Here is a 23,901-nt window from a genome sequence, read left to right as displayed (position 1 = left end):
GTATATTTAATATTTGGCGAAAGCGAGAAAGAGAATTCTAGTGCAGGAATAAAAAAACAGACTAAAATATATGCAACATATATAATATATGCAACAATTTTCAACATTGATTTTCGAAACTTTCTAATTGACTATTTTGATTTTATAAAGCAACACTTTATACAGAAAAAAGATTAAAATTAATCTATAATACATTGGTAGAAATGGACATAAAACAAGTTTATTTCACCAGTACAAATTAATTTTAATCTCGATTTAATTTTTATTTTTTTCTGTTTTTAGAACTAAAGGTAAAAAAGTTATAAAAAAAGAATAAAATCGAGAATTAAAGTTCTCTACATTTTTTTACAATGAACATTAGAGTGATGAAACTTAATTGAGTGATCTCTGCAATATTTATAAAAACTAGAAGTATTATTAATGTTTGGCGTTGAAAGAGAAATTAGATTACGGATAAGGAAAAAATGAAAAGTTTTACTGTAAATAATTGCATCGCTTCATTAAATTAATTATTAATTAAATTAATTGGAATTTGATCGAAGTCGTTTCTAAAGGATTATTTAATATCATTTGCGGAATCATATAAAATCGATCAATTATTAGCATTTTTTATCTGAGGGCCGAGCGTGTTTGCTCTAATCTGGTTGAATTATTAACGCACAACCATGTAATGTCAACCAATAGTAGAACTCACTATTATTGATATTCTTTTAGATCATCCAATCAGACGTTCAGATTTAAAAGAATACATCAATGGTCGCGTTCAGCAGACTCAACTGTTGCGGAGCGGATCCGTGAGCGCTCACTGCTATTGGTGTATTCTTTTAGATCATCCAATAGCAGCGAGAGCTCATTGATCCGCTCCGCAACAGTTGAGTCTGCTGAACGCGACCAATAACAGCGAGCGCTCACTCAACTGTTGAGCCCGCTAAATGGCTAAATCGCCCTGTGTTCGGAAAGTACAAGCAAAAAGAACAAATCTATGGACTGCGTTCCATTTAACGCTCACAACGCTCGTGGAATCATTTCATCTTTGTCATTTATCAAATATTAAACAAGGACAAACGATGCTTGCGAGCGTTCTGAGCGTTAAGTGGAACACAGCTTTATGTCAACTGTCTAAAATTAGGTTAGGTTCTATTATGTGTTCGACGAGACACGTGTATTTGTTAAAAATACTGTTGGCATATTGGAAAAAAAATATTGACTTCTCAAACAAATTGGAAATCTTATAAGAATTAGAAATATTAAAAGTCAATTAGAAATATTAACAATACAATAATATTGATGCTAATTAAAGTTATTTTTATTATTAGAGGTTAATTGTCATTTAATCATTAATGGAACAAAACACAGTTTAAAACAGATATAAAAGAAAATAAAAATTGAACTGAAAAGCGAATAAATATCGTTAGTCAAAATGTCTAAGCGTCCAGAGCTTATGGCACCACCTGAAGTGGTAAGTTGCAAACTTTATTAAAACTACATTGTAAACTCTCTCACACATTGACTTTATATATTTTTTCATTTATAATTAATAAAAGGTAAAAAATTATATTAATAAATCGAAGGAGAAGCTAATTCCATTTTTTCTGTAACAGTATTATGATGAAAAAGAAGCTAATAAATATACTCTAAGGTACGTCTCATAATTTTTATACAAATTATGTACCTACATCTATTACATCTTTGTAATAAAATTTATGTAATATCCTTTTTTTTACAGTTCTCGTATGATAGAAATCCAAATACACATGTCTGAACGTGCTATAGAACTTCTTTTGTTACCTGAAGATCAGAGCTGCTTACTTTTGGATATCGGATGTGGATCAGGCCTTAGTGGTAGCGTATTGGAAGATCAGGGACATGTATGGATAGGCATTGATATTTCTTCGGCTATGCTTGGTAAATATTTTAATTTTGATAGTTTAACAATATTTTCTATAGCATGTAGTATTAAATGCATATATACAGGGTGTTTCCAAATTAAATCGCAAAACTTCGGGAGCGTGTAGAGGAGTAAAAAACTAAGAAAAAAAGTCCTATAGACATATGCTCGTTTTTGCTCCGTTTCAGAGAAATCGAAAAAAAATGTTTTTTTTACCTGCAAGATTAAATGGGGACCGTTTTCTAAATTTCTTGGAGAATGAATTTTCTGACTATTTAGAAAACATCCCATTACAACAACGTACTGAAATGTGGTTTCAATTAGATGGATGCCCTGCTCATTACAGCAGAGTCGCTAGAACCTGGTTAGATAGAAAATTCCCACAACGATGGATTGGACGTGGAGGAGCAGTACATTGGGCAACTCGTTCGCCCGACTTAACGCCATTAGATTTCTATGCATGGGGTACTCTGAAGCAAGAAGTTTATTCTTCGCCTATTCAATCAGAGCAACATTTGAGAAATCGTATCGTAGCTGCAGCGAACAGAATATCGCAAGAACAGTGCCTGGCTGCTACAAGAGCCGTGTTTGACAGATGCAATGCTTGTATTGCTGCAAGAGGTGCACATTTCGAACAAAATCTTCATTAAAAAGTTTATTATATATATATATATATATAGTATGTATACAAAATCATATTAATATATTATTTTAGATGTCGCTATTGAAAGAGAAATAGATGGTGACTTGATCCTGGGAGATGTAGGTCAAGGATTGCCATTTAAAGCTGGTACATTTGATGGAGCTATTAGTATATCTGCACTTCAATGGTTATGTTATGCAAGCAAAGCTTCACACAATCCTACGAAACGTTTATATCAATTCTTCTCAACATTGTATGCATGTCTATCAAGGAATGCAAGAGCAGTACTACAATTTTATCCAGAGAACAGTGAACAGGTTGAATTAATCACAGCACAAGCTACAAAAGCTGGCTTTTTTGGCGGTGTGGTCGTTGATTTTCCAAATAGCACAAAAGCAAAGAAGATGTTCTTAGTTTTAATGACTGGGGGAGCTGCTCCGCTTCCGAAGGCATTAGGAGTAGATAACGAAGATAGACAAACTGTCGCTAATTCTAAAAGGTTTGAATTTCTTGTTATTCATTTTTTATTATCTTGTAATTTGCAATCTCTCATTTTTAAAAATATTTTTAAACTATATATATATTTTTAACTTTCCAAAAATAGTCATTTTTTTACGCACTTTATATTATAGGGAATACATAAAGAAAGCCAGAGGTAAACCACTGAAGAAAAGTAGAGAATGGATTTTAGAAAAGAAAGAAAGGCGGCGACGGCAAGGAAAAGAAGTTAGAGATAATTCCAAATATACTGGACGAAAGAGATCTGGCCGATTCTAAAATGTACTTCATTACACATAACTTCATTAACATGAAATACTTTAATAATTTTGAATTATTATAAATAATAAATTTTATAAAATCTTAATTTTTGTCTATCATCAATTTAATATTTTAAAATAATATGAATATGATAGCTTCTTTGATAATAGAGGTGTTAAAAAAATGATATATATATATATAGATGTATATAATATTCCGATAAATACATTTATGTATAGTTAATTATTAAATTTTATGGAAATATTTTGAACATATCTTTATTATTAAAGAAATTATCATGTTTATGTTATTTTCAAATATTAGATTAATGATATATAGAGACAACAATTAAAATGTTATCAACTTTATATTATTTACAATAATTCAAAATTATTAAGGTGTTTTATGGCAATGAAAATATATATATGAGGAGCAGACTTTCAAAATGCGTTTGTAAAAAATTTTATTTTTTTAGTTAGAGATATAATGTTCAGTGTTGAAAGACTCGTAGTATAAGCTACTCTGAGATGTTCAGAAAGCATTTTTTCATCATTAATTTATGTGCTGAAAAAACAGACATTTCAAAGTGCATTATGTTTTTTAATTAAAGACAAACAAAATGCATTTGTTTAATATTTTTAGTAATTGTTTAGCAACTTTGTTTAATATTTCACATATACTGATTGGCATATTAGGCCTGTTCTTTTTAGCTGAACTTTTGTACCAGTTCATCTTTCTTCCTCTTCTTTCCTCCTGGAGAAGAAAGGAAGAAAGATGAATTGGTACAAAGTTCAGCTAAAAAGAACAGGCCTATTATTATTTTCTGTAAAATGCATAATTTTCTTGCGTGCCTAGTTTCTTTCTCGTTTTCTGAAAATTACAAATTTTGGACAAAACGCATTTTGAAAATCTGCTCCTCATATATGTTCCTTCATTTTAATATTAAAAGAGTATTAGGAATTCTTAATAATATTAATATTACTAGAAATAGATTATATTAACAATAAGAAAACGAAGAATAAATTCAATATTTTATATTTAAGTAAATAACATAAATCGTGAAATACTTTCTTGTACTCCATTAGGTAACACTTTTTCTAATTCTTCATTATCCAACCACTGATACTTTACATTATTGGTGATATCTCCATCTATATATTTTGCCAAGAAATAAAATATTTTAGCACCATAACTTTCTTGCTCGCAAAGCTTTTTGGGATATTTGTACTTATAAAAACCGATAGGTGCGTTACCATAAAACTTCACTTTAATATTTGCACCACATGCATCTTGTAATACTCTCTCTGCAGTCTGCAAAAGAATTTTTTTTTAACCAAATCATATTTTTAGTCCTTGCTGAAGTATTCACACATATCAAGTTAGTCGTACAAAAAAAATTGAAAACATACTTGTCTCATTGTCTCTCCTTCCTTTCGAATGCCTTGTGGAGGTATCCAATAATGTGAATTGCCTACTTTTTGTTGTACTAATAAAAGCAAATTTTTATCCAATTTACGTTTTAAAGTTGACGTTACATTTTGTTCGTCAAATTCTAAAAATAATGCATATAAATAACTTATTTATAAGAAAAATAGTATTAAAACTTATAATACATAAAATAATTTCTTTTATGATTCACGAAATAAAGATTTGTATATGATTTATTTTATAAACATATATTCTGCTTTTTTAATAAAATGTTACGCTCTATTATGAAAAGAAAATTAATGCATACTTGTAATTGTTGGCGCAAATTTAAAATTGTTTAATTCCTCTTGACCACTATCCTCAAAATCCTGTGCAGTTTGTACTAAGGTTTTTATTGTATTTTCCTTGCTGCTTGGGTTTTTCTGTTCCTCTCTCTCTTTTTCTTTTCTCAATTCGTAATCAGATTTGAAACTATTTTCATATTCAATTTTTTTCAACATATTATAAAATTTCAGCTCTATTTCTTGCATTGATTGTATTATAACTGGATGACGTTCTAAACAAACAGCGCTGTATAAATCCCATTTTTTCGTAGATGTGATGGTACTAAACGTCCGAGTATCTCGATGTTGAATGACACTGAGATATATTGTGGTAACTTTTTTTGATGTATCTGCATAAAAAAATTAATATTGTGAGATATTAGTGCACAATTATAGATGACATTATGTTACATAGCTACATAACATTATATTGTTAATAGTCCAATTGAAGGTTAACAATACTAGAATTGTTGCTTTTTTAAGTTAATGTTGTCCAATATTCAAATAGAAGAGAAAAAAACCAATTGTTTTTGCTTACCCGGTAAAATCTGATTTAAACTATACGACCCGAAAGATCGAAAAATTTGTTTGAACATTTTAAGTCTGTTTTATATTTTTGCATAAGACTGCACCAAAACTCTCTTTCTCGCTTTCGTCAAACATATATCTATCTTACTTTAAGTTCCAAAAATGTTTACTAGTTCAGTCAGAAAATAGACCTTTTATATTATTAGTTATTTCATAACCTAATCAAAGAATTGGCCTCTCTGGCTTGGTCTTTCCTAACTTAACCCCTTGGTCAACCTAACTTAACAAAAGTGATCGTTACGATCGATTCGATATCTTGACCATCCGACACTTCGAGAATCGCAATATCGTTCGATAGATCACTGCGCCGCAATCATGTCATTTGTTTCTCTCGCGATCTGTAATGTACGTAATTAATATCTTCTAGAATAATCTAGAAAATGTGTTTTATATGCGAGAAGTAGTCGCGTGAGCATTCTGTAAGGTATCAAAAATTCGTAATGTGTGAAATATACGATTAATATACATCAGTATTGCAAGTCCACCTCTGTTCAGTTGATTTTCTTTGGTTCATCTCATCATCTTCGCAATTCGTATCATTTGCCGCTTGCTTGCTATCTTAAAGGTAAACTATCAATTTCCAAGTGCATTTAATAATTATCGCTTTTTGGTACCATTTTGTCCATTTTACAAGAAAATGTTTCAGACAAAAGTTGTATGGTTTCAAGGAGACTATAAAATGGTACCATTGGTTTGACCTTGGATAGTTGCTTGAAGGTCACATGAAAAGGTCACCTTCAATTTCTTAAATTAAACCCACTATTTTTCATTACGTATTCTTGTAGCTTACCTCGAGAACTTTCCAAAACACTATAATAAAATATTTTTTCATTAAGTATTTTTTGAGTTATAAGGCTCGAAAGTTACAGTACAGCCGACATTAGCATTACGCAAGTTGTCCGACCGACGAACAACTAAAACCTCTTGTTCATATTGTTGAATATTGTTCAGGATCATGTCCTGGATAACATTTATCAAGATCAAGGCCATTGGTGATTGTACCTCTTATTTTCATTTTTTATGTAAAAATGAATTTTTAGTGCAAAAATGAAAATAAGAGGAATAATCTCCAATGACCTTGATCTTGACAAATGTTACCCAGGACATGATCCTGAACAACATTCAAAAGGTTCTAACTGTCGGTCGAACAACTTGCGTAATGCTAATGCCGACTGTATAAGCTCGAGGTAAGCTACAAGAAAATGTAATAAAAAATGGCGAGTTCCATCTAAAAAATTCAAAGTAGCCTTGCTCTCACTTTGACAATGCTATCCAAGGTCAAACAAACGGTACCATCTTATGCTCTCCACAAAGTCATAAAACTTTTGTCTGAACATATTAGTCATTTAACACACCCTTTCAGAGATAATAGCTTGTAACTCTTTACATGGGCTACCCTGTATATAGGATATATAGGACAATAAACTTAAGGGTTAAAAATGAAATATAAATTAGAAATAATTGTTAATAAGAGCTACACATTATATTAGAAGCTCGTGTGTATAAGTCCATTTATTACATGAATAAATTAACAATATTAAACATTTTAACTCTAATTCATAATGATGGGCATAATCAATTAATAATTTATCACTTTACAAAATTAATTAGTTATTTATAGTCTTGAGAATCGATAGAAGTGACAGACAAAATTATTTGTACCCAATTAATTGCACTATATAGTCGAAAAGCGCAATCAATACAATCGTGTTTATTTCATATAATAATCTTTTTCTAACAAATAATCGATTATGCCAATTACTAATTCGGATCCTCCTAAATAAATTAGATATCTATAATTCATGTTCTGCGAAAAATCCGAATTTGAATCGAAAGATTTACTATTGTTGTTACTCTTGCACGTATTAAATAGATTTATACACACGATCATTATTTGATATTGATATTGATATATTGATGTTGTTCTCATTGGCAATTGTTCTAATCTATATTTCATAAATAAATCAAGTTATGTCTGAAAAATCATGTTTTGCTTTTAAAACGAGACGATTCATTGCTTATGAAAAATTATTTTGTTTTTAATAATTACTATCATAAAAATTACAATTATAAAAATTACTATCATAAAAATAAGACTCTCAAAAATGGTATGTTGAGAACAATCGAATAAACGCTCTCTGCAATTGGTGTATTCTTCTCTAGATCTAAATGATTAGATGATATAAAAGAATATACTAGTAATAGCATTAAGTGTTCACTCAACTGTTAAGTCCATTGAATGCACCTGTTGGTTGCGTTCAACAGAGAAAACATTCTTTAACATGATTGGTTCTTATCTTTAGTTCTTCGCTGGATCGAAATGTAGGAATCAATCATGTTAAAGAATCACTGAGCACTCACTGATCAGTTTTCTCTGCTAAACGTAATTATCATCTGCTTTATCATACAAGATGACATAGGTAATGACTACACGTATTAACTAGTATAATGTATTGGTACAACGAACTTAACGTGGTCAAATATGCTGACATGTTTGGTTATTTGAGTATATAAAAGCTTACATACATATATAAAGATACTTGACGGTATATCTTTTCTTAATTAATATAATATATAAAATTTGTATTTTTCTTTATACAAGTAAACGTGGACTTATATTCACGCAATAAGTAAATTTAGTTACCTTCAATTAGTAACGTTGTTAGTTCTTTTCAATCGATAAACCTCCCGAAGGTAATCGTTTTGTAATAATTTCAAAGATAAATCGAGGCTCTTAAAGTCTTCGATAGGCTTTTTTTATCGATTGCTATTATCTTTTCTGAGAAAATAAACAGCATACATATAGTGAGATGGCTCTAGTGTATAATAACGATTTTGTATTTAGTATTATAATCGTAAACTTTTATGAATAATATACATATAATGTGCAGACTTATAAAATCGTAGAATATATGTACGTCATACATAATGTATATATATATATATATTTTAACATTTAATTTTTTATGCACGATTAAATTTGTCTTCACAAAGCTTTAACTTTGTAGGAAATTTTTATTATTAGAAACAACAATAAATGGTAAGAATATTTTGAAAAATATAACATTTTAGAGAAATATTAATATATCCTTATGTAAAGCTTTTAGAAAATCTTTGTTTGAATCATTATATTTTTTACTGTTTTAACGATGTGTATTTCAAAATATTTTGAAGTTATTTTTTGTTCAAAAGAATATTTTATTTCTTAATGTACATAAGAACACTTAATAATAATAAAACACTTACATTTTTATCTATATAGACAAATCTATATATCTATTCAGAACTTATCAAACTCGAAAAAATATATGTTTGCTTGTGAGGTATTTTAAAAATCATTTAAATCATTAAAAATTAAATAATAAATAAAATTAAATAAATTTAAATAATTAGAAAAACGTATGTATTAATCATTGAAACTTAAACAATAAATTAAAATCGATCGAGAAATATTCAACACAAATAAGCGAAGAAGGTTATATTCGGTCAAAGCGTGTTTTAGTGTCTAATATTTATATATTATAATTATATTGTAAATTTTTACAATTTCCAGTTTAAGCAGACTGCGCGCCGATTATTATTTGTTGATCTTGAAAAATTGAAGCTGGAGTACGTAATAAATTGTAAAATCAGAAATTGTAAAAATTCATATATGTAAAATATTATTAGGCAACAAGATTTGCTTTAACCGAATAAGGCCTTCTTCGTTTATGTGTACTAAAATTTAAAATAAGTCAAAAGATTTCCATATAAAACTTATAAAATTTATGCATTGTTATCGACAAAATTTAAAATTAGTAATAATTTAAGGATTTAACGGTCTAACTAACGAATAGATTAAATGCCAAATAAAAGTCTAAAGTATTTGATTTATCAGGACTTTCACCAATGGTATAACATATATAAGTCAGAAGTAAGAAAAAGAATTCATTATACGAGAAATTTGATCGATTAAATTAATTGAGATACCATTACGATCCTCCGAACTTAGCTCCGGTCATTTTTCTAACGCAACAAAGTGTAACGCGGGACGACGCGAGCTCCGAACAGGTGAATGAGTATGGGAGGGCACGAATGATGAACGTCGGGGGTGCGGGAGACCGATAGAGGATACGGGCGTCGGATGGTGTTGGATCTCTTGACGGGTGCATCGATGTCCACTGGCTCCCAAGGGAAATCCACTTCATGATGGGAATCCCATTATTTCCCGAGCGATATAAAAGTAGGTAGTCCAGTCGTCCACGTGCTGTCCAGTTGAGGCTATTCCGACGGCCGTCCTCTATCCTCCCACGCCACATTGAGGCTCTGTTTTTCTCCGTTCCTCTCTTCTTTCTCTTTTCTGTTGTCTGTCCCATCTATCCTCTCTCTCTTTCTCTCTCTCTCTTTTTCTTCTTGTTTCTTTCTTTCTTTTTCTTCTCTTATACTATTACCATTGTCTCCTCTCGTTCGCTCCTAGATCTCACTGTTCTCCGTCCATTCGCAATCCATTTGATTCCGAGCCTGTCTCTCGAAGGCGACGCTACTACGAAGGACCATTTTTAGTTTAGACTAATACTATGTATTGTCATGAGATGCTTTAGATACGTAATTTGATAAACGGATACGATCTCAAGTGTGTCACGAAGCTTTCGATGCATGTGTCGTGACGTTTAGATTCGCAATTGAATCAAAGGAAAGAATGTATCTTATGTATTTGATTACTGCTAAAAGAGCATATATGAAATATATATTTTTTGTCATTTATTCAACAATAGACAATTTCAAACCTAACGAGTTATGACACGTAAATCACGATTGGATCGTTTAAAATCAAAATGCTAGTGCATAGCTTTTGTGAAAAAACGTGCTCGACAATTCAATATCGCCTCGATTCAATCGAGAGAGCGTACGATCGAAACGATAGACGGAGGTTCTATGTTGGGAGAGCGGCTTGATAAAGAATTCCATCCTGGGGCTGTGGAATGGTCGTACAAGGTGCGGGCAGTATAAAATAAATATGTGAGACGCAGGGGGTGGCACTCCAGAAAAGATGGACGCTTGGAGAGAGGGCGTGAGTGCTCGGTACTGCCTCCGTAGTGGGGAATTTTGGGTGGACCGTGTGGAGATCGGCTGCAGGACTCGCGTGTGTGTTGCTGGGTAATTGATTTCTTTGATACCACCCGCGCCAAAGGAACATTGTAGATGCTTGCCTGCGTACGTACGTAGAGCTCCCGTAGGAAGGGACGAAACGCTTCTCTCCCTTTCTCTCTCTCTCTCTCCATCTTTCTCCGTTTCACCATCATAGAAGCCGACAGTGGGTAAAGGGAGGAGGATCCTCCCTAGGATATAGAATGTAAGAAGGGGGTAGAATCGAGGATGGTGGCGGATCTACCGTCCTTCGGATCGATGGATATCTCTGCGCCGGACAAGGCCCTCTACCCTACCCTTTCTATCTTCTCCCCGAGGATGACCAATAACAAACACCGTCGCTTCTCTCTCTCTAATGGAGTTTTTACCGATAAAAAATTCACTCCCTTTTCTCCTTTTTCCCGCGGACGGTTCCTACCCGTTTTCTCCACTACTTTACTACCACCGACGAACTATACCTACGCCTATATTCGCCCGACTGACGGACCACTAACATCCTCTAGCATCTTTCAAATGCTGCTTCTGGAATGATGCTTTCTTAGGGACATCTCTAGGTTATAACGTGGCCGTCGCGTTTGACTGAAGATACTACAAGCATTGTAATGGATGAAACATCCGTAGTTGAAAAAATGTTTTTGACAATTGTATTGTGCATGCTGATACGTGTTAGTACCAGCAATAAATGTCGGAGTCAACGAGCATATTGAATATATAATATAATCATTTTTCCAATTTGATTCTTAAAATTTATTAAAAGTTAAAGGTTACAGTACGGCAGAGATATAAGATTTTAGAGGTATTTTAGAATTATGTGAATTATTACGTATCACGTGTAAAAGAGAAAATTTGGATGAAGCGATCTTTAGAAGTAGAGATCAAGATCTTTTTGCGGACACTCTACCATGTATAGAGAACAGGTGGCTCGAACGGTTTTGAGATTGTGGTCGTCGTCTTGTAAGATATGCAAAGTGACACGCGAATGTTGGAGAACTAGGCAGTTTGTGGTCGTCGAACGGTGGTAGTGCAGGGTTGGTTGGCTTAGTTCGGCCAACAGGGGCTGGGAATTCGAGCTCTATCGTGTGCTGACGTATGTATCGATTGTTCTGCGATATAATGCTAGCCACGCACATATGAGACTATGCGGGTGCTTCGTGCCGAGTTTGTGTATCTCTCTTATTGCTGTTATATATAGGCATCCTCGTAGGCACTTTATACAATAGGCTTCATTGAAGAAAAGGACTTGCAATCATTTTCACATATATAATAATATAATTTTCATATAAATATAAACAATAATATTTGCGAATTTCGCTATTTGAATGCTGTACAGAAAGATTATTATTAAGTGAAATATTCAATTTTTATATAAAGATTATTTTTAAATTAATATTTAATATCACAATAAAAAGAGGAGATTCAATTAGAGTCAGAATGCAAAAATAAATATTACTCTTACACTTAAACCTCTCGAATTTTCCAATCAACTTCAATTTAAACTAATTAATTTATTTGACTTTATGATCGTCTATTTTCTTTTTTATTTAATATTTATATATCTCATCATTTGTTTAAAAAGAATTTTCAATCTTTAACTATTTTTAGTATGTTGTTTCATTGACTTCATCGATATGATCTTTTAATAACAAAAATTCATCTTTTTTAGACAAAAATATCGAAAAAATTATTTAGTAAAGTAAAATAATTTAATTAATTTGAATCTCAGCATACAATTACTTCGATATATTATTGTTGAGAAAAGACGAAAGTTGCATCGATAAAATCGATAAAAGAATGCTTGTTAAAAAATAATTTTGTAAAAGAAACACATCTCATGCACACACACATAAGATATCGAAACTTAAATATATATTTAATTAATAATTTAGAATATATATGTTTTATATATATATATAATATAATAAATATTAATATTTAGTTATTTATATTTAATGTATTTTATTTAAATTAGATATTATTAATTGAATAAGAAACTACTGTTAAGTACATTTCTATAAATATAGGGGGTAGTTTATTCATTTGCTATTACAAAAATTAAATTATGACTATTATGAGCAATACTTCGCAATTTCTTGAGAGAGATATTATAAAATGAATTTTATTAGAAATATTTTTTATGAGAAATATTATGTATGAGAATGTTAACAAATATACGTACATACGTTTGTATCGTTTACATTAACGTAATTACTACCAAATTAATTAAAATAGTTTAAAATATCAGGTATCAGATACTTATGAATTGATTATCATTATCATACTCGGTTAAAAAGTAGCAGAAAGAGTTGTTCAACTTGAGGATTGTGTCAATATTACATTAAAAATCTTAAATCTTTGTATACGCATAAATTAATAATAAAAGCAATAATTTGATATCTTTTGCACTGTAAATGAAATATAAATAATTGTAAACGTTTATTTTTTATAATATTTAATTTTATATCTTCTGCAGTTCATTTAAGATCGATGAGTCATGTAAATATAGAAATACTAATAAAATTGGAATAGACTTACATATTATGATCAAAGAGTTCTTTTTATTTTATTTTCTTTATTTATATTTATGTAATTTTACAAATTTAATATTTTATTGAAATAATTATATATAATGGATAATGATATATGCTTAATATAGAATAATATGTAATGTCATATAAAAATTAAAATGAATATGCGTTCAACGTTATTATAATATTATATTTAAGAAAGTATTTTACACATATACAAATACACACACACGTATATCTATACAAAGAAGACAGAATATCGGAGCAAAACAAAAATGACTACCTACTACGTGTGTAAGGAAGCGAAGGCAGTGCCATCACTCGCACGAATATTTAGGGAGACAAAGAAAGCCGACACGTGGCCTAGTTGAAGAAGTTAAAAATCTTTTTAGACTTTTTGTAAAAGTTTGACAATTTTATTTTACAATTCCTCTCAGAGTTTCATCGATCATAAATGAAGAGAAGGTATAAAATTTAATATTATAAAAAATAAACCTTACACAATTACTATATTGCATATTATATTGCACGAGCATATAACAATATGTGTGCAGACAGTCGTGTAAAAGGATAGGACAGTTAAAATAAAAAAATGGTATGTGCGAGGAAGTTAGCGACTGAGATGCCGTCATTCCTACGGATGTCCAGTGAGACGAAGAAGGTCCACGCTCGAAGAAGGTCGACAAACGAGTAGCGTCGGCGCTGCCCTTGCAAGCTTCCTCGTGTATTGATCCTCATAATTCGGGCGGGGGTGGAGGGTGGCCAGGACGGCGGGGAGATGGCGGCAGAACGGTTGGGGCTAGAAGGGGAAGCGGCAGTTGGCAGCGGGGTGGTAGCGGAATAGGGGGTTCTGAGCCCCACCTCACCAACCGAGATACGTATGCGTCGAGATACAGTTCGGGGGTGACTGGAAGAACGGAAGAAAGGAAGGAGCGAAGGAGGCAGAGTAGGGCGCACCCGCGACCAATAATAAACCGGCCGCGTTATGATAATGTCATATCATAGCGTAACGCGATATCGGTACGTCTTATGATTGGAGCCGCAGATCTTCCAATGAGATCGCGCGCAAGCTTGTCTTATCTATATTCACGGGATTCTTCTATCACGGGATTCTTCTATCTCGGCGTTCCGTTTGCGGAATATATCCCGGTGTACTCGCGGTTAAAACTAGATTTCACGAATATTTTAAAAGAGAAAGAGATTAAATAATTAGGTATTATATATTATCTCTTGTTTAATTTAGATGTGACAATTTAAATGTAGGTTACAAGAAATTTTATCAATATATTATATTATGCACTTTATGAGTTCAAAATTTTTCAGTATATTTTTAATCCGTATCGATTTTCCATAAAACTATTGTTTGCAATTTCGTGAAATTTATTCTACCTTATATTATCGAATATGTATATATTTATCATATTATAGACATAATTAATTAGAAATTATACAAATACTTTTTATTTACTATACTTATTAACTGATTGTGCAAACGGACTAATCTTTATGCTCTAATTTTGTTATTCTAATTAAAAACACAAGCACTTTTAAGAATATAAACATTGTTCTATGTTTTCTCATTTTAAGATCATGGAAAACGCGAAACGTTTCACCGACACATTTATCGTAACGCGCAACAGACATAGCGACTGTTTGTATATATATGTACATACCGTACCGCCCTGAGTTGCTCTCCTTTACATCGATATTTCTTTCCCCGCGATAAAATTCAACCTTTCAGCCGACCAGTGTTTTACGGCCAATAGGAGGCCAGGAAGAGAATCGCCCGAATAGCGCAATACACGTAGGTATGGCGTTTTATTGGCGGTGGAAATGGGTTCGTATATAGCTTTCGGAGTATGGTATCGGAGGATATTGATCCTCGCGTCCGTCAAGCAGTCTGATGGTCTTCGAGTCTTCCCCGCTTCTACGCTTTCCGCTCATCGTCGGTTTCTTTCGGTCCTGCGACTCCTTGGGGACAAGAGAACTAGCCCTCTGGGAACTGAAACATCCCTGTTTACATAATGTGATTATGTTCGAGTTATGAATACTTTCATCATGATCATATTGTGTTCATTTCTGTTTAATTTTCTTATCTTCGAACGAACTTTTTCTTGAGAGATTGTCAAACGCAAAAAACCGAACTTATTTTCAATATCAATAGGCTAACTAAAAGTTTGATATAAAAGTTTTAAAGTTGAAGTAAACATTTCTTTCTATAATATTCTATAATATGTTGGAAGTATTGTTAAGGGCACATGTGTCGTAGTGTTGGTTGCATTACCGAGCAAATTTTCGATCCCTCCGGCAGAAACGTCTCGTCAGTCCCGTCGGAACGTAGGACACGAGATGAGGAAAGAACGTCGGGTGGCGAAGAGTGGACAGTGGTCTGCACAGCAAGGTTGGTACGGAAGATTTGCGCGCGCATCTCGTGTGCCCCCTTCCCCCAACATAGATGCCCCTTTGAGCCCACCTACACACGAGAGCTTACCACTCCTCTGCGAGCACCACTGCGAGCAAGTTCTTGGCGCACCTTGAAGGGTGCTTCTCGGTCTTCTCGTCCCGGTCGCTCTTCTCTCACGGAGGAAAAATTCAATATTAATAACGAGGCGGGGTGAAGAAAAGTCCGCAATGCGCCAAAGGCACGGCGGATCTAGATCGCGCACTGCCATAAACCTTTGCGATCTCGTAGGTGTGAGATCATAATGCCGACCAATGAGTACGCGAGGGCGTATGGTCCATGGGGTGAGCTCGATATGATGGATTTATGGATCTAATAAAAAGAGCTCGCGGGATTGGCCCTCGCGGAATATGACGGGCGGGGCTGGCAACAGAGACGGTACACCCCGTTGAATTCAGCCACAACCACCACCATCACCCACTCTCCCGTCGTCCTTTACCTCCTCATCCACCTACAATCTCCCTCACGTTCCCCTGCAACGACCACGAGAAGGGGAGAACGTCCTCTCCCGTCCTCCGCGATGTTGAGTGGGGATGCAATCTTGATGTATTTCACCTTCTCCTCATCTCTCTGCCTCTCTCTCTCTCTCTCTCTCTCTCTCTCTCTCTCTCTCTCTCGCCTTCTCTCTCTGCTCTTCTATCTATCCTTCTTTCGTTTTATGCTTTTCTTTATCTTTCTCTTTCTCTCTCATCTTCGTCATTTCCGTATTTCTCCGTTTCCTTACTATTCCTCGCTTTTCCCCTGAATTAGATCCCAGACAGCGAAACAGGTGAGGGTCGTATGTGGTAGAGTCATATTTACCCACCCGTAGATAGTCTTTAGCTCTTCAGGGTCAGTTTTGTCTGGTTTCGAGCATCTCTTTACAAGATTGAAGCGGCTCGCGAGCAATGACAGACGTCAAATTGTGTAAAAATTAAATATTTTTTTCATCTCTTAAATAAAGTAAAGCTATATATTATTATATGTAAATAAGATATGTTTATACATATATATTTATGATTATATCTCTAGTTCTTTTATTTTAATACTAAAATACATTTAATTAATTCTCTAAAAATGTATATATTAATAAATGGATTTTGATAAATATAAACATTTAAATATATTTAAATTTAAAAAATTTAGTAAACGAATGTTACGCATATTTCACATTAATTGTAATATCATAATTACGAAATATTGTTGTTTACAATAAGTAATTAAATATGATAAAGTTATATATATTATATGGCATATGTAAATATAAGTTTATATACATATATGTAACTTTTCATTTTGTAAAATTTGTTATATGCAACTTGATACACATGAAACTGCTAAATATTATTTCTCAAAATTGATATAAGTGAGTCATTGATACATTTTGTGCTATTGTGATGATTCCAACAACAATAATGTGATTTAGATCTAACTAAACTTTCTTTTTTGTGTTGAAAGTTGCGACTAGAGGTAACGGTGCCTCGCTACGCTTATAGAAACGCGTTCTCCTTTTTCGCTCCCGCTTTCTCCTTCTATTTTACTACGACCAAAAGCTTCATAGCTGCGCTGAGAACGAGAGCCGAGAATACTGTATTACAAACTTTGTCCTTCTTTATCAAATTTTATTGTACTGGAAGCCGGATAGCCACTCTGCGTTGATATTTTTTTTTAATATATCTTTAACTCTTCTTTGTAATTTTTATTAATACTGTGTTGATCTCATTATTGGTTCATATTCTATTTTTGGAACATTGGAAAAATCTTATCACTGTAATAGATTTTATTATGTACCAATTCATCTGTATTAGTCAACTGAAATAGATTCTCAACTCTTCTTTTTCGTCTTCTCTACAGATTTTCGACTCTCTTGAAATTATAATGTTACGATTTTTAATTTAAATTAGATTTTAATTCAAATTAGGTCAAAGACAATATTACTATAAATTATAAATTAAGAAATAACAGATAGGACCGAAAATAAATTAGGAAATAACAGATAGGAACAGAAATAGATTTTCTCAACTCTTCTTTTTTGTCTTTTTTATGGATTTCCGACTCTCTTGAGATCATAATATTACGATTTTTAATTTAGATAAGATTTTAATTTAAATTAGACAATGTTACTATAAATTATAAATTAAGAAATATAACAGATATGTATATGAAAGAGGGAAGAGGGAAATTATCTTAGGTATAGTTGGATGTTTCTTAAGGGTAGGGAAGGATTTACAAAGATAAATAATATCCCCTTTCTAGATACAAGTGAGGTAACTAATCTGTATAATATGCTGTAGTTGAGACGCTCATCTGTTTCCTCTCGCAGGAAGCTTTGTCCCATCATGAACATTGATGAAAGAGGTTCTATTATTGATTTTGCATGTAATATCACTGTTATTAAATGTCTATCTAATCTAATAAACATAAAAAGTATCATATCATATAAAAGAGTAAATTATATTAGGAAAGTGCACAAAGCTGTACCTTGTATTCTTTGACATTGTCATTAGTTTATATCGTAAATGATAATTCCATAATATATTAAACATAACGACAAAATAAAATAATTTGGACAAATTACATATTCCTATTAAATATTTTCTTGTAATAAATTTTTTATAATATAAGAATAATCAGTTAATTTTATTATATGAAACCATTAAATCTAATATATTTAGAAATGATTTATTTGTTTATAATTGATTTTTTAAATGGGTAATGATAAGAAACTATAGCAAATATTACCGACACATTATATACCATATGTGTAAATGATAAGAAAATATAGCAAATAATATTAACACATTAGTTATCTAAAATAATAATGTAAATAAGAATAGACATATATTATCTCACTTTTATTTTCAAAATTTAACACGGATGAAAGCAATCATGATAATATTTGCTTATATATTTTTTTCTCAACTATTGTGGAGCTTAATGAAACTGCCAGCTCTTAAGATTTTTCTGTAAGAACGTTTTCAAAGCAAAAGCTTGTGGCTCGATGCAATGGCGCAGCCCCTCGTGTCGGCGTATTGCGCCAAGATAAATCTTTAAAAACGGTCGACGCTTACCAGGGGCGTCGGCGGGCATAAGTCAGCCCCTATCTGAAAATATATAGGAAACTCGCCGATTTAGAAGTAAACTGTTTACAGCGTGTTACTCCACGCCGCGGGATATCCGGGGCATACTCATCCCGCGCGCCCTTACTCTCCTTCCCCTCGCCTGTTGTGTGAACGTCGAGAAAAGGGTGAATTCCACGTGGTGTGCAGAGGTGGAAACGAAGGTAGGAAGGGGGCAAGAAGGTGGGGTAGGCGGAGGAGTGTGCCGTGAGGCATTTCAGTACGTTATCTAAACGCGTTGAGTTTTCGGCTCGGGGTAAACCGGGGAAGGTTCAGGTGGAAAGGAGCGGAATGGTAGATGAGGTAGGCGGGAAAGGGAGGGTGATCGCGGGCTCGCTGGCATTGCTTAGCCGTTTATTCTTCATAGCAATGGTTTCGAGGGTTTCTCTCTGAGGGTGGCTGTGCGAGAAAGAGGAGGCGGCGGAGGAAGAGGTAACGGAGTGGGGATGAGATCAAGATATAACCACGGAGAGAATTACTTTCAGGCTCCCGGCCGCATTATATCCACGCCGCTTCGGCGGCTAGGGGGGGGTGGATAACGGGCGGCAGAGGAGGAGGGTGGACCGGTTGGTTCAGGGCGATAGAAGCGGCAGAAATGGACGAGGTAGGGGGAGGTATAGCCGAGGAGCGGCTCTTTAATGGCCGGATCTCGGAAATTGTGCGCACATATATCTGCTGGCAGATTTATGAAAGTGCTTTTCTTCTGAAGTGGGGAAAGCTGCTGCTCCTGCTGCTGTTACCTCCGCTGCCACCACTGCCGCCACCGTCGCAGCCGCCACCGACGCTTCCGCTGCCTCCGCTACAGCTGCGTTCTGTTATCGCTATCGCCACCGCCACTGTCGCCGAAGCTGCTGCTCCTACTGGTACTGTCGCTGTTATTGCTACTACTACTGGATTTGGAATAGTGCTGGTGGTGATCGTGATGGCAGTATTGGTAAAGGAGAAGGTGATGGGGGTGGTGGATTGCAAAAGGAGAGGGGAAGTATACTCTTTACCCCAACCCGGGATCTTCGAGCCTCGCCTCGCCCTCTACTCTCGGAGCCACCTCACCTTTACCGATCGAGGGGAGTCTCGTGCTTTCTATGCTCTCCCTACTCTCGCTTCTGCTTGCCCACCTTCGATGCAAACTTTCCTTCTCATCCTTTCTTTCGCGATCTCTTCGTCTATCTCGCATTGGTGTAATTTTCCAGTGGGAGATTTATACGACGTTAAGATATGTGTTGTATACCTTGCTACTACGCCGTGCCGCTTTTCGCCATGGTCTCGCTGATTTATCGAAATATTTGCTGAACGATATGTTGCGCTCGACTGTTGCCGACCAGATTATTTTCATCTTGATATTTGTTTCTACATTTTGCAACTCTATGCAATTTTTTATATTTTAAAACATCAATCGTGGTTTTATATTATAATAACAAACATATTTGTTATTATAAATTATCAATCCTCATGAGTATTTCTAAAAAAGTTAGGAAAACTTTGATTAAATGAAATAACAATATTTTTTGAATATATTTATGCATGTCATAATGTAATACATATTGCACAAGTACAAGAAGTATGTATATACGAACAAGTTTTCTCAAGTTTTTTTTAATTTCAAGAAACGCCATGCAAAATGATAGGGAGTGAGTTATCCCCATGATAAGTGCGAACGAGACATAAAAGAGGGAAAGTTTCTGCGTGATTATTCTATCATTAGCATAGTATTTCCTTCAATTGATAAACAACTTGAAATATTCATCACAACGTGCGAAATATTATCACGGTTTAACTTTTATCACTATGTGGAAAGAACAATTTTTGTTGAAGTATTATTATTAATAAAAATTTAGCTAGATACAGATCTGAAAATAATTATGTAGAACGCTCAAACTGGTTACTAGAATATCAGAACTTTTTATAACATTACTCGTCACGCTTGACCGTTCTACGTATTTATTTTAATAGTCTAACAAAATTATTTTCCGTATCTAGCTAAATTTTTAGGTACTTGAGCAAAAACGTTCTTTCCGTGTAGCGCGATTGAAAATGCGAGTCTATTGAAAAAGCAACGGCTCTTGTCACTTTCCCTCTCAATGTCCTTTTAACGCCCCCTCTCTCTCTCTCTCTCTCGGTCTCTTTTTCTTTTTCTCTCTCTTTAAAGCGTGACGCTCAATACGGATTAAAATCGCTGTTGGATTAGTAAAGGAGTGAAATGCGCGCGTGCCGAATCGTGAAAGGAAAAATGGCAATCGCGGTTTGATATCTATTCGTCCCTACTACTTTCGGGGTTTGCTTTCCCTCCCATCGCCCTGCCATTCTCTGCCGACGTGCCTATATTTTCCGTCTCTTTCGTTTTTGCAATTGAGACACGCTCGTGCTCCTTGTCGGAATACATCACGAGCTCAAACTCGTATAAGTATAAAACAAAGCTTCCACCCCTCAGTTTCATCCCTATCGGCGCATAAACGGGGCCGCTTACCGAGAACGCGGTACAGCGCGGAGCAGCGCGCGCCTGGGGTAGCTTCCTTCGCTTGATTTCTCAACGCTGCGTATAAATTGATGCGCCGTATAGGGAGGAGGGAAAAGCTTTCGTGTGCTTGGCGGCGTTTCCCTTTTTAAACGAGCGATATTCCACGCGAGATGCGACTGAACGCTCTCGTGGGCGACGATGCGGGGCTGATATTCAAGGTTGAAACAGATCGCACCGCAATTTCCGCGCTCTGTCTACCTCTCTTTTTCTTGATGTTTTGCTCCCTTAGCGGAAGACTCGGCGAGCTCACAATTTCATACCTATATAGTCGTGTTTACGCATACGTAGAATTTATTATCTTGTTACCTGTGCTTTTTATCTACACTTTGATATTTTTATAATATGTATAAAGTTCATCATGATATATTTTTTTTATTATATTCACGAAATTATATATATATATCAGTTTTGATCAGAAATAGCGCTGTACGATTCGTAGGAAAATTTTAAGAAACATCTAGTATACATGTTATACATAATGTACAGCACTGATTTTTATTTTACAATAGAAGTTTTAGAATTGTTTTTGTAATTGTAAATTTGCCAACGCTTTGTATCTTTGATGCGTGGTCATTTCAGTAGTATCGCTTAGAAAAGTCTCATTCGTCATGCAATAATTATGTTGTGATGAGAAAAAGAGAGGAGATAAAGTGTTCGTTGAAGCATCGAAGAAACTGATCGCAAGCAGACGAACAGGCGGAACATCATCCGATGTTCTAGCGAGCGCAGAATTTACCAGAGCAGAAGTAACGGTTGGCGTGGTTGTGACAGCAACCCTCTATCTCTTAGTTTAACCCCCTCACCGCCCCATCTCTTCTTTCCTACGAATACCCCCTTTGCTTCTACCTAACGTTTTCACCGCAATTCACCCCCTCATTGCTGCTCAAACGTCTTAAGCGTTCCGCGCTGTACCTGACATTTGCAATTTTCTTGAACTCTCAGAAAATTATAATACGGATGATCCTACTATACCAATCACGATTAAACGAGATCTTTTTCTTTTTAATAAACAAAAGCGAAACAAAATCTCAGTGAGATTAGATATAGTTCTTACTTTTATTACGAATTTAAATTTATATTTAAATTGTTTAAATAATGGTTTTCTTATAGAAAAGACAATATTATAAATATTTATATAACTGAAATAAACAAATTAATATTTCGACATAAAAAATGAATTAATCTAAAATTAAGAAATTCCAATCTAATTTTTTATATATTTTATAAGTAGTAATAGTGACGTTAAAAATAAATAAAAATATCGGTATGTAAGTATAATATACATGAAATGCAGTCTCACATAATACGTAAGAGAATTTCTTTCGGTGGGCGGTACTTTATGATATCTGGTTATGAATGGGACAACCATGGAATATTATTGGTCCGTTTAACCGAACCAACCCATAGCCTGGGGTTATCATATCTCTTCGTATGATACGCCCTCGCGTGCTGTATGCTCCACCCCGAACAACAATAATTTAAGAGCACCAGGGGTAGCCTTTGCGTACCATTATGCTTCGAAAAAAGGAGCAAAAAAATTAAGATACGCGATTTTAATCGAGAAAATACTTAAAGCTTTGGATATTATTTACGAGTGTATTTTCAAAACTTTTCTCATGATTTAATCACTATATTAAATAATGAAATAATTTTGATAAAACTTAATTGAAATTGATAATGTTTCACTTTTTTTGGAAGCGGAGAACCATTTGTATCACATAATGTTCTTGTTGAACATTTTATTTCAAGAATCTACGTAAATTACATAAAAAATAATTGATGCGATTGCTGTAGAATACTATTGTTGAAAGTGGATTTTTTTACATAATATTTGTTATTTATTCTAACGTATTCATTTTATATTAAATTAACAAAAATTGGGTGAACCCTTTGGGACACGTGAAATATGTTAAGTTTAACAAATTTTTCATCTGTGTGTAACGTTACACAGTTCTCGTTGCAAATTATTAAATTTGTCATACTTGAGAAAAACTATACTATACTAGAGTAAACATGCGCGTCGAGATTGAACGAAGACTCGTGGAGGATCAGAATTTTGACGTCACCAGAGAGAAATCTTTGGAAGTCTTGGAGGCCGCTAGGAATGCCAACCCTCCAGCCTCATTAACATCTTACGTTTCCATCACCCTAAACCTTGTGCTCCTAAGACCATCTTCATCGTTACAACCGGCTTTAATATTCCTACGTACTTCATATATATAGTTTTGTTTATTTTTTTAGTTTTTGCGTTAAAATATTACCATTAATATTATCACAATTTCGTTTATAAAAAACTAATTTATTGCAATATATGTGCGAAAGTCATGCATTAAGTAAAGATGTCATACATTATGTAAGTAGCAAATTTAACATGATTACTATATAAAAGAGATTCTGATAAAAAGTTCTTATTATACTAGTTAAAAAAAGAGTGACAACAGATGAACAGAACTTGAACTTCAATTGGAAGATTCGTTCTCAATATACAGAAAAAGTACTTCAACATTTAAATTGACTAAGAGACCAACGGATATTGAGGCAATGAG

At 33.8% G+C, this 23,901-nt stretch overlaps 3 protein-coding genes across 4 annotated transcripts; 1 reads left to right on the top strand and 2 right to left on the bottom strand.

The window, feature by feature from the left end:
• Positions 1 to 1,294: 1,294 nt before the first annotated feature.
• LOC108731798 (probable 18S rRNA (guanine-N(7))-methyltransferase) lies at positions 1,295 to 3,335 on the top strand. 2 transcript variants are annotated; one of them, XM_018462303.1, is made up of 5 exons: positions 1,295 to 1,459; positions 1,602 to 1,639; positions 1,727 to 1,905; positions 2,604 to 3,030; positions 3,164 to 3,335. In XM_018462303.1, the coding sequence occupies exons 1-5, from the start codon at positions 1,421 to 1,423 to the stop codon at positions 3,306 to 3,308; spliced, it is 828 nt and encodes a 275-aa protein (XP_018317805.1). In that variant the 5' UTR covers positions 1,295 to 1,420; the 3' UTR covers positions 3,309 to 3,335. The 2 variants fall into 2 exon arrangements, with proteins under 2 accessions (XP_018317805.1, XP_018317806.1); XM_018462304.1 differs by lacking the exon at positions 1,295 to 1,459 and having other exon boundaries at positions 1,624 to 1,639; positions 1,741 to 1,905.
• Positions 3,336 to 4,340: 1,005 nt separating this feature from the next.
• Positions 4,341 to 5,829, bottom strand: mRpL46 (mitochondrial ribosomal protein L46; the record flags this gene model as incomplete). Its single annotated transcript, XM_018462309.1, has 4 exons — positions 5,580 to 5,829; positions 5,026 to 5,391; positions 4,700 to 4,842; positions 4,341 to 4,601 (listed from the first exon to the last, which is right to left on the bottom strand). Coding segments are annotated over exons 1-4 (828 nt in total), but the record flags the coding sequence as incomplete, so codon positions are not given.
• A 9,270-nt stretch (positions 5,830 to 15,099) lies between these two features.
• On the bottom strand, positions 15,100 to 15,709 carry LOC108731783 (uncharacterized). The gene is made up of 2 exons (XM_018462286.1): positions 15,566 to 15,709; positions 15,100 to 15,294 (listed from the first exon to the last, which is right to left on the bottom strand). The coding sequence occupies exons 1-2, from the start codon at positions 15,707 to 15,709 to the stop codon at positions 15,100 to 15,102; spliced, it is 339 nt and encodes a 112-aa protein (XP_018317788.1).
• Positions 15,710 to 23,901: the final 8,192 nt, after the last annotated feature.

This window comes from Mycetomoellerius zeteki, unplaced genomic scaffold, assembly GCF_001594055.1.
Source record: "Mycetomoellerius zeteki isolate Tzet28-1 unplaced genomic scaffold, Tzet1.0 scaffold138, whole genome shotgun sequence".
NCBI lineage: Eukaryota > Metazoa > Arthropoda > Insecta > Hymenoptera > Formicidae > Mycetomoellerius > Mycetomoellerius zeteki.
Note: the sequence above shows the minus strand (reverse complement) of the source record. Positions and strands in the feature narration are given on the sequence as shown.

Coding starts and splice junctions, on each gene's coding strand:
- LOC108731798 (XM_018462303.1), top strand. CDS start 1,421: ATGTCTAAGCGTCCAGAGCTTATGGCACCACCTGAAGTG. Junction 1,460..1,601: donor TTATGGCACCACCTGAAGTG/GTAAGTTGCAAA, acceptor TTTCTGTAACAG/TATTATGATGAAAAAGAAGC. Junction 3,031..3,163: donor ACTGTCGCTAATTCTAAAAG/GTTTGAATTTCT, acceptor TTTATATTATAG/GGAATACATAAAGAAAGCCA.
- LOC108731783 (XM_018462286.1), bottom strand. CDS start 15,709: ATGCGCGCGCAAATCTTCCGTACCAACCTTGCTGTGCAGACCACTGTC. Junction 15,295..15,565: donor AGGGATCGAAAATTTGCTCG/GTAATGCAACCA, acceptor TTATGTAAACAG/GGATGTTTCAGTTCCCAGAG.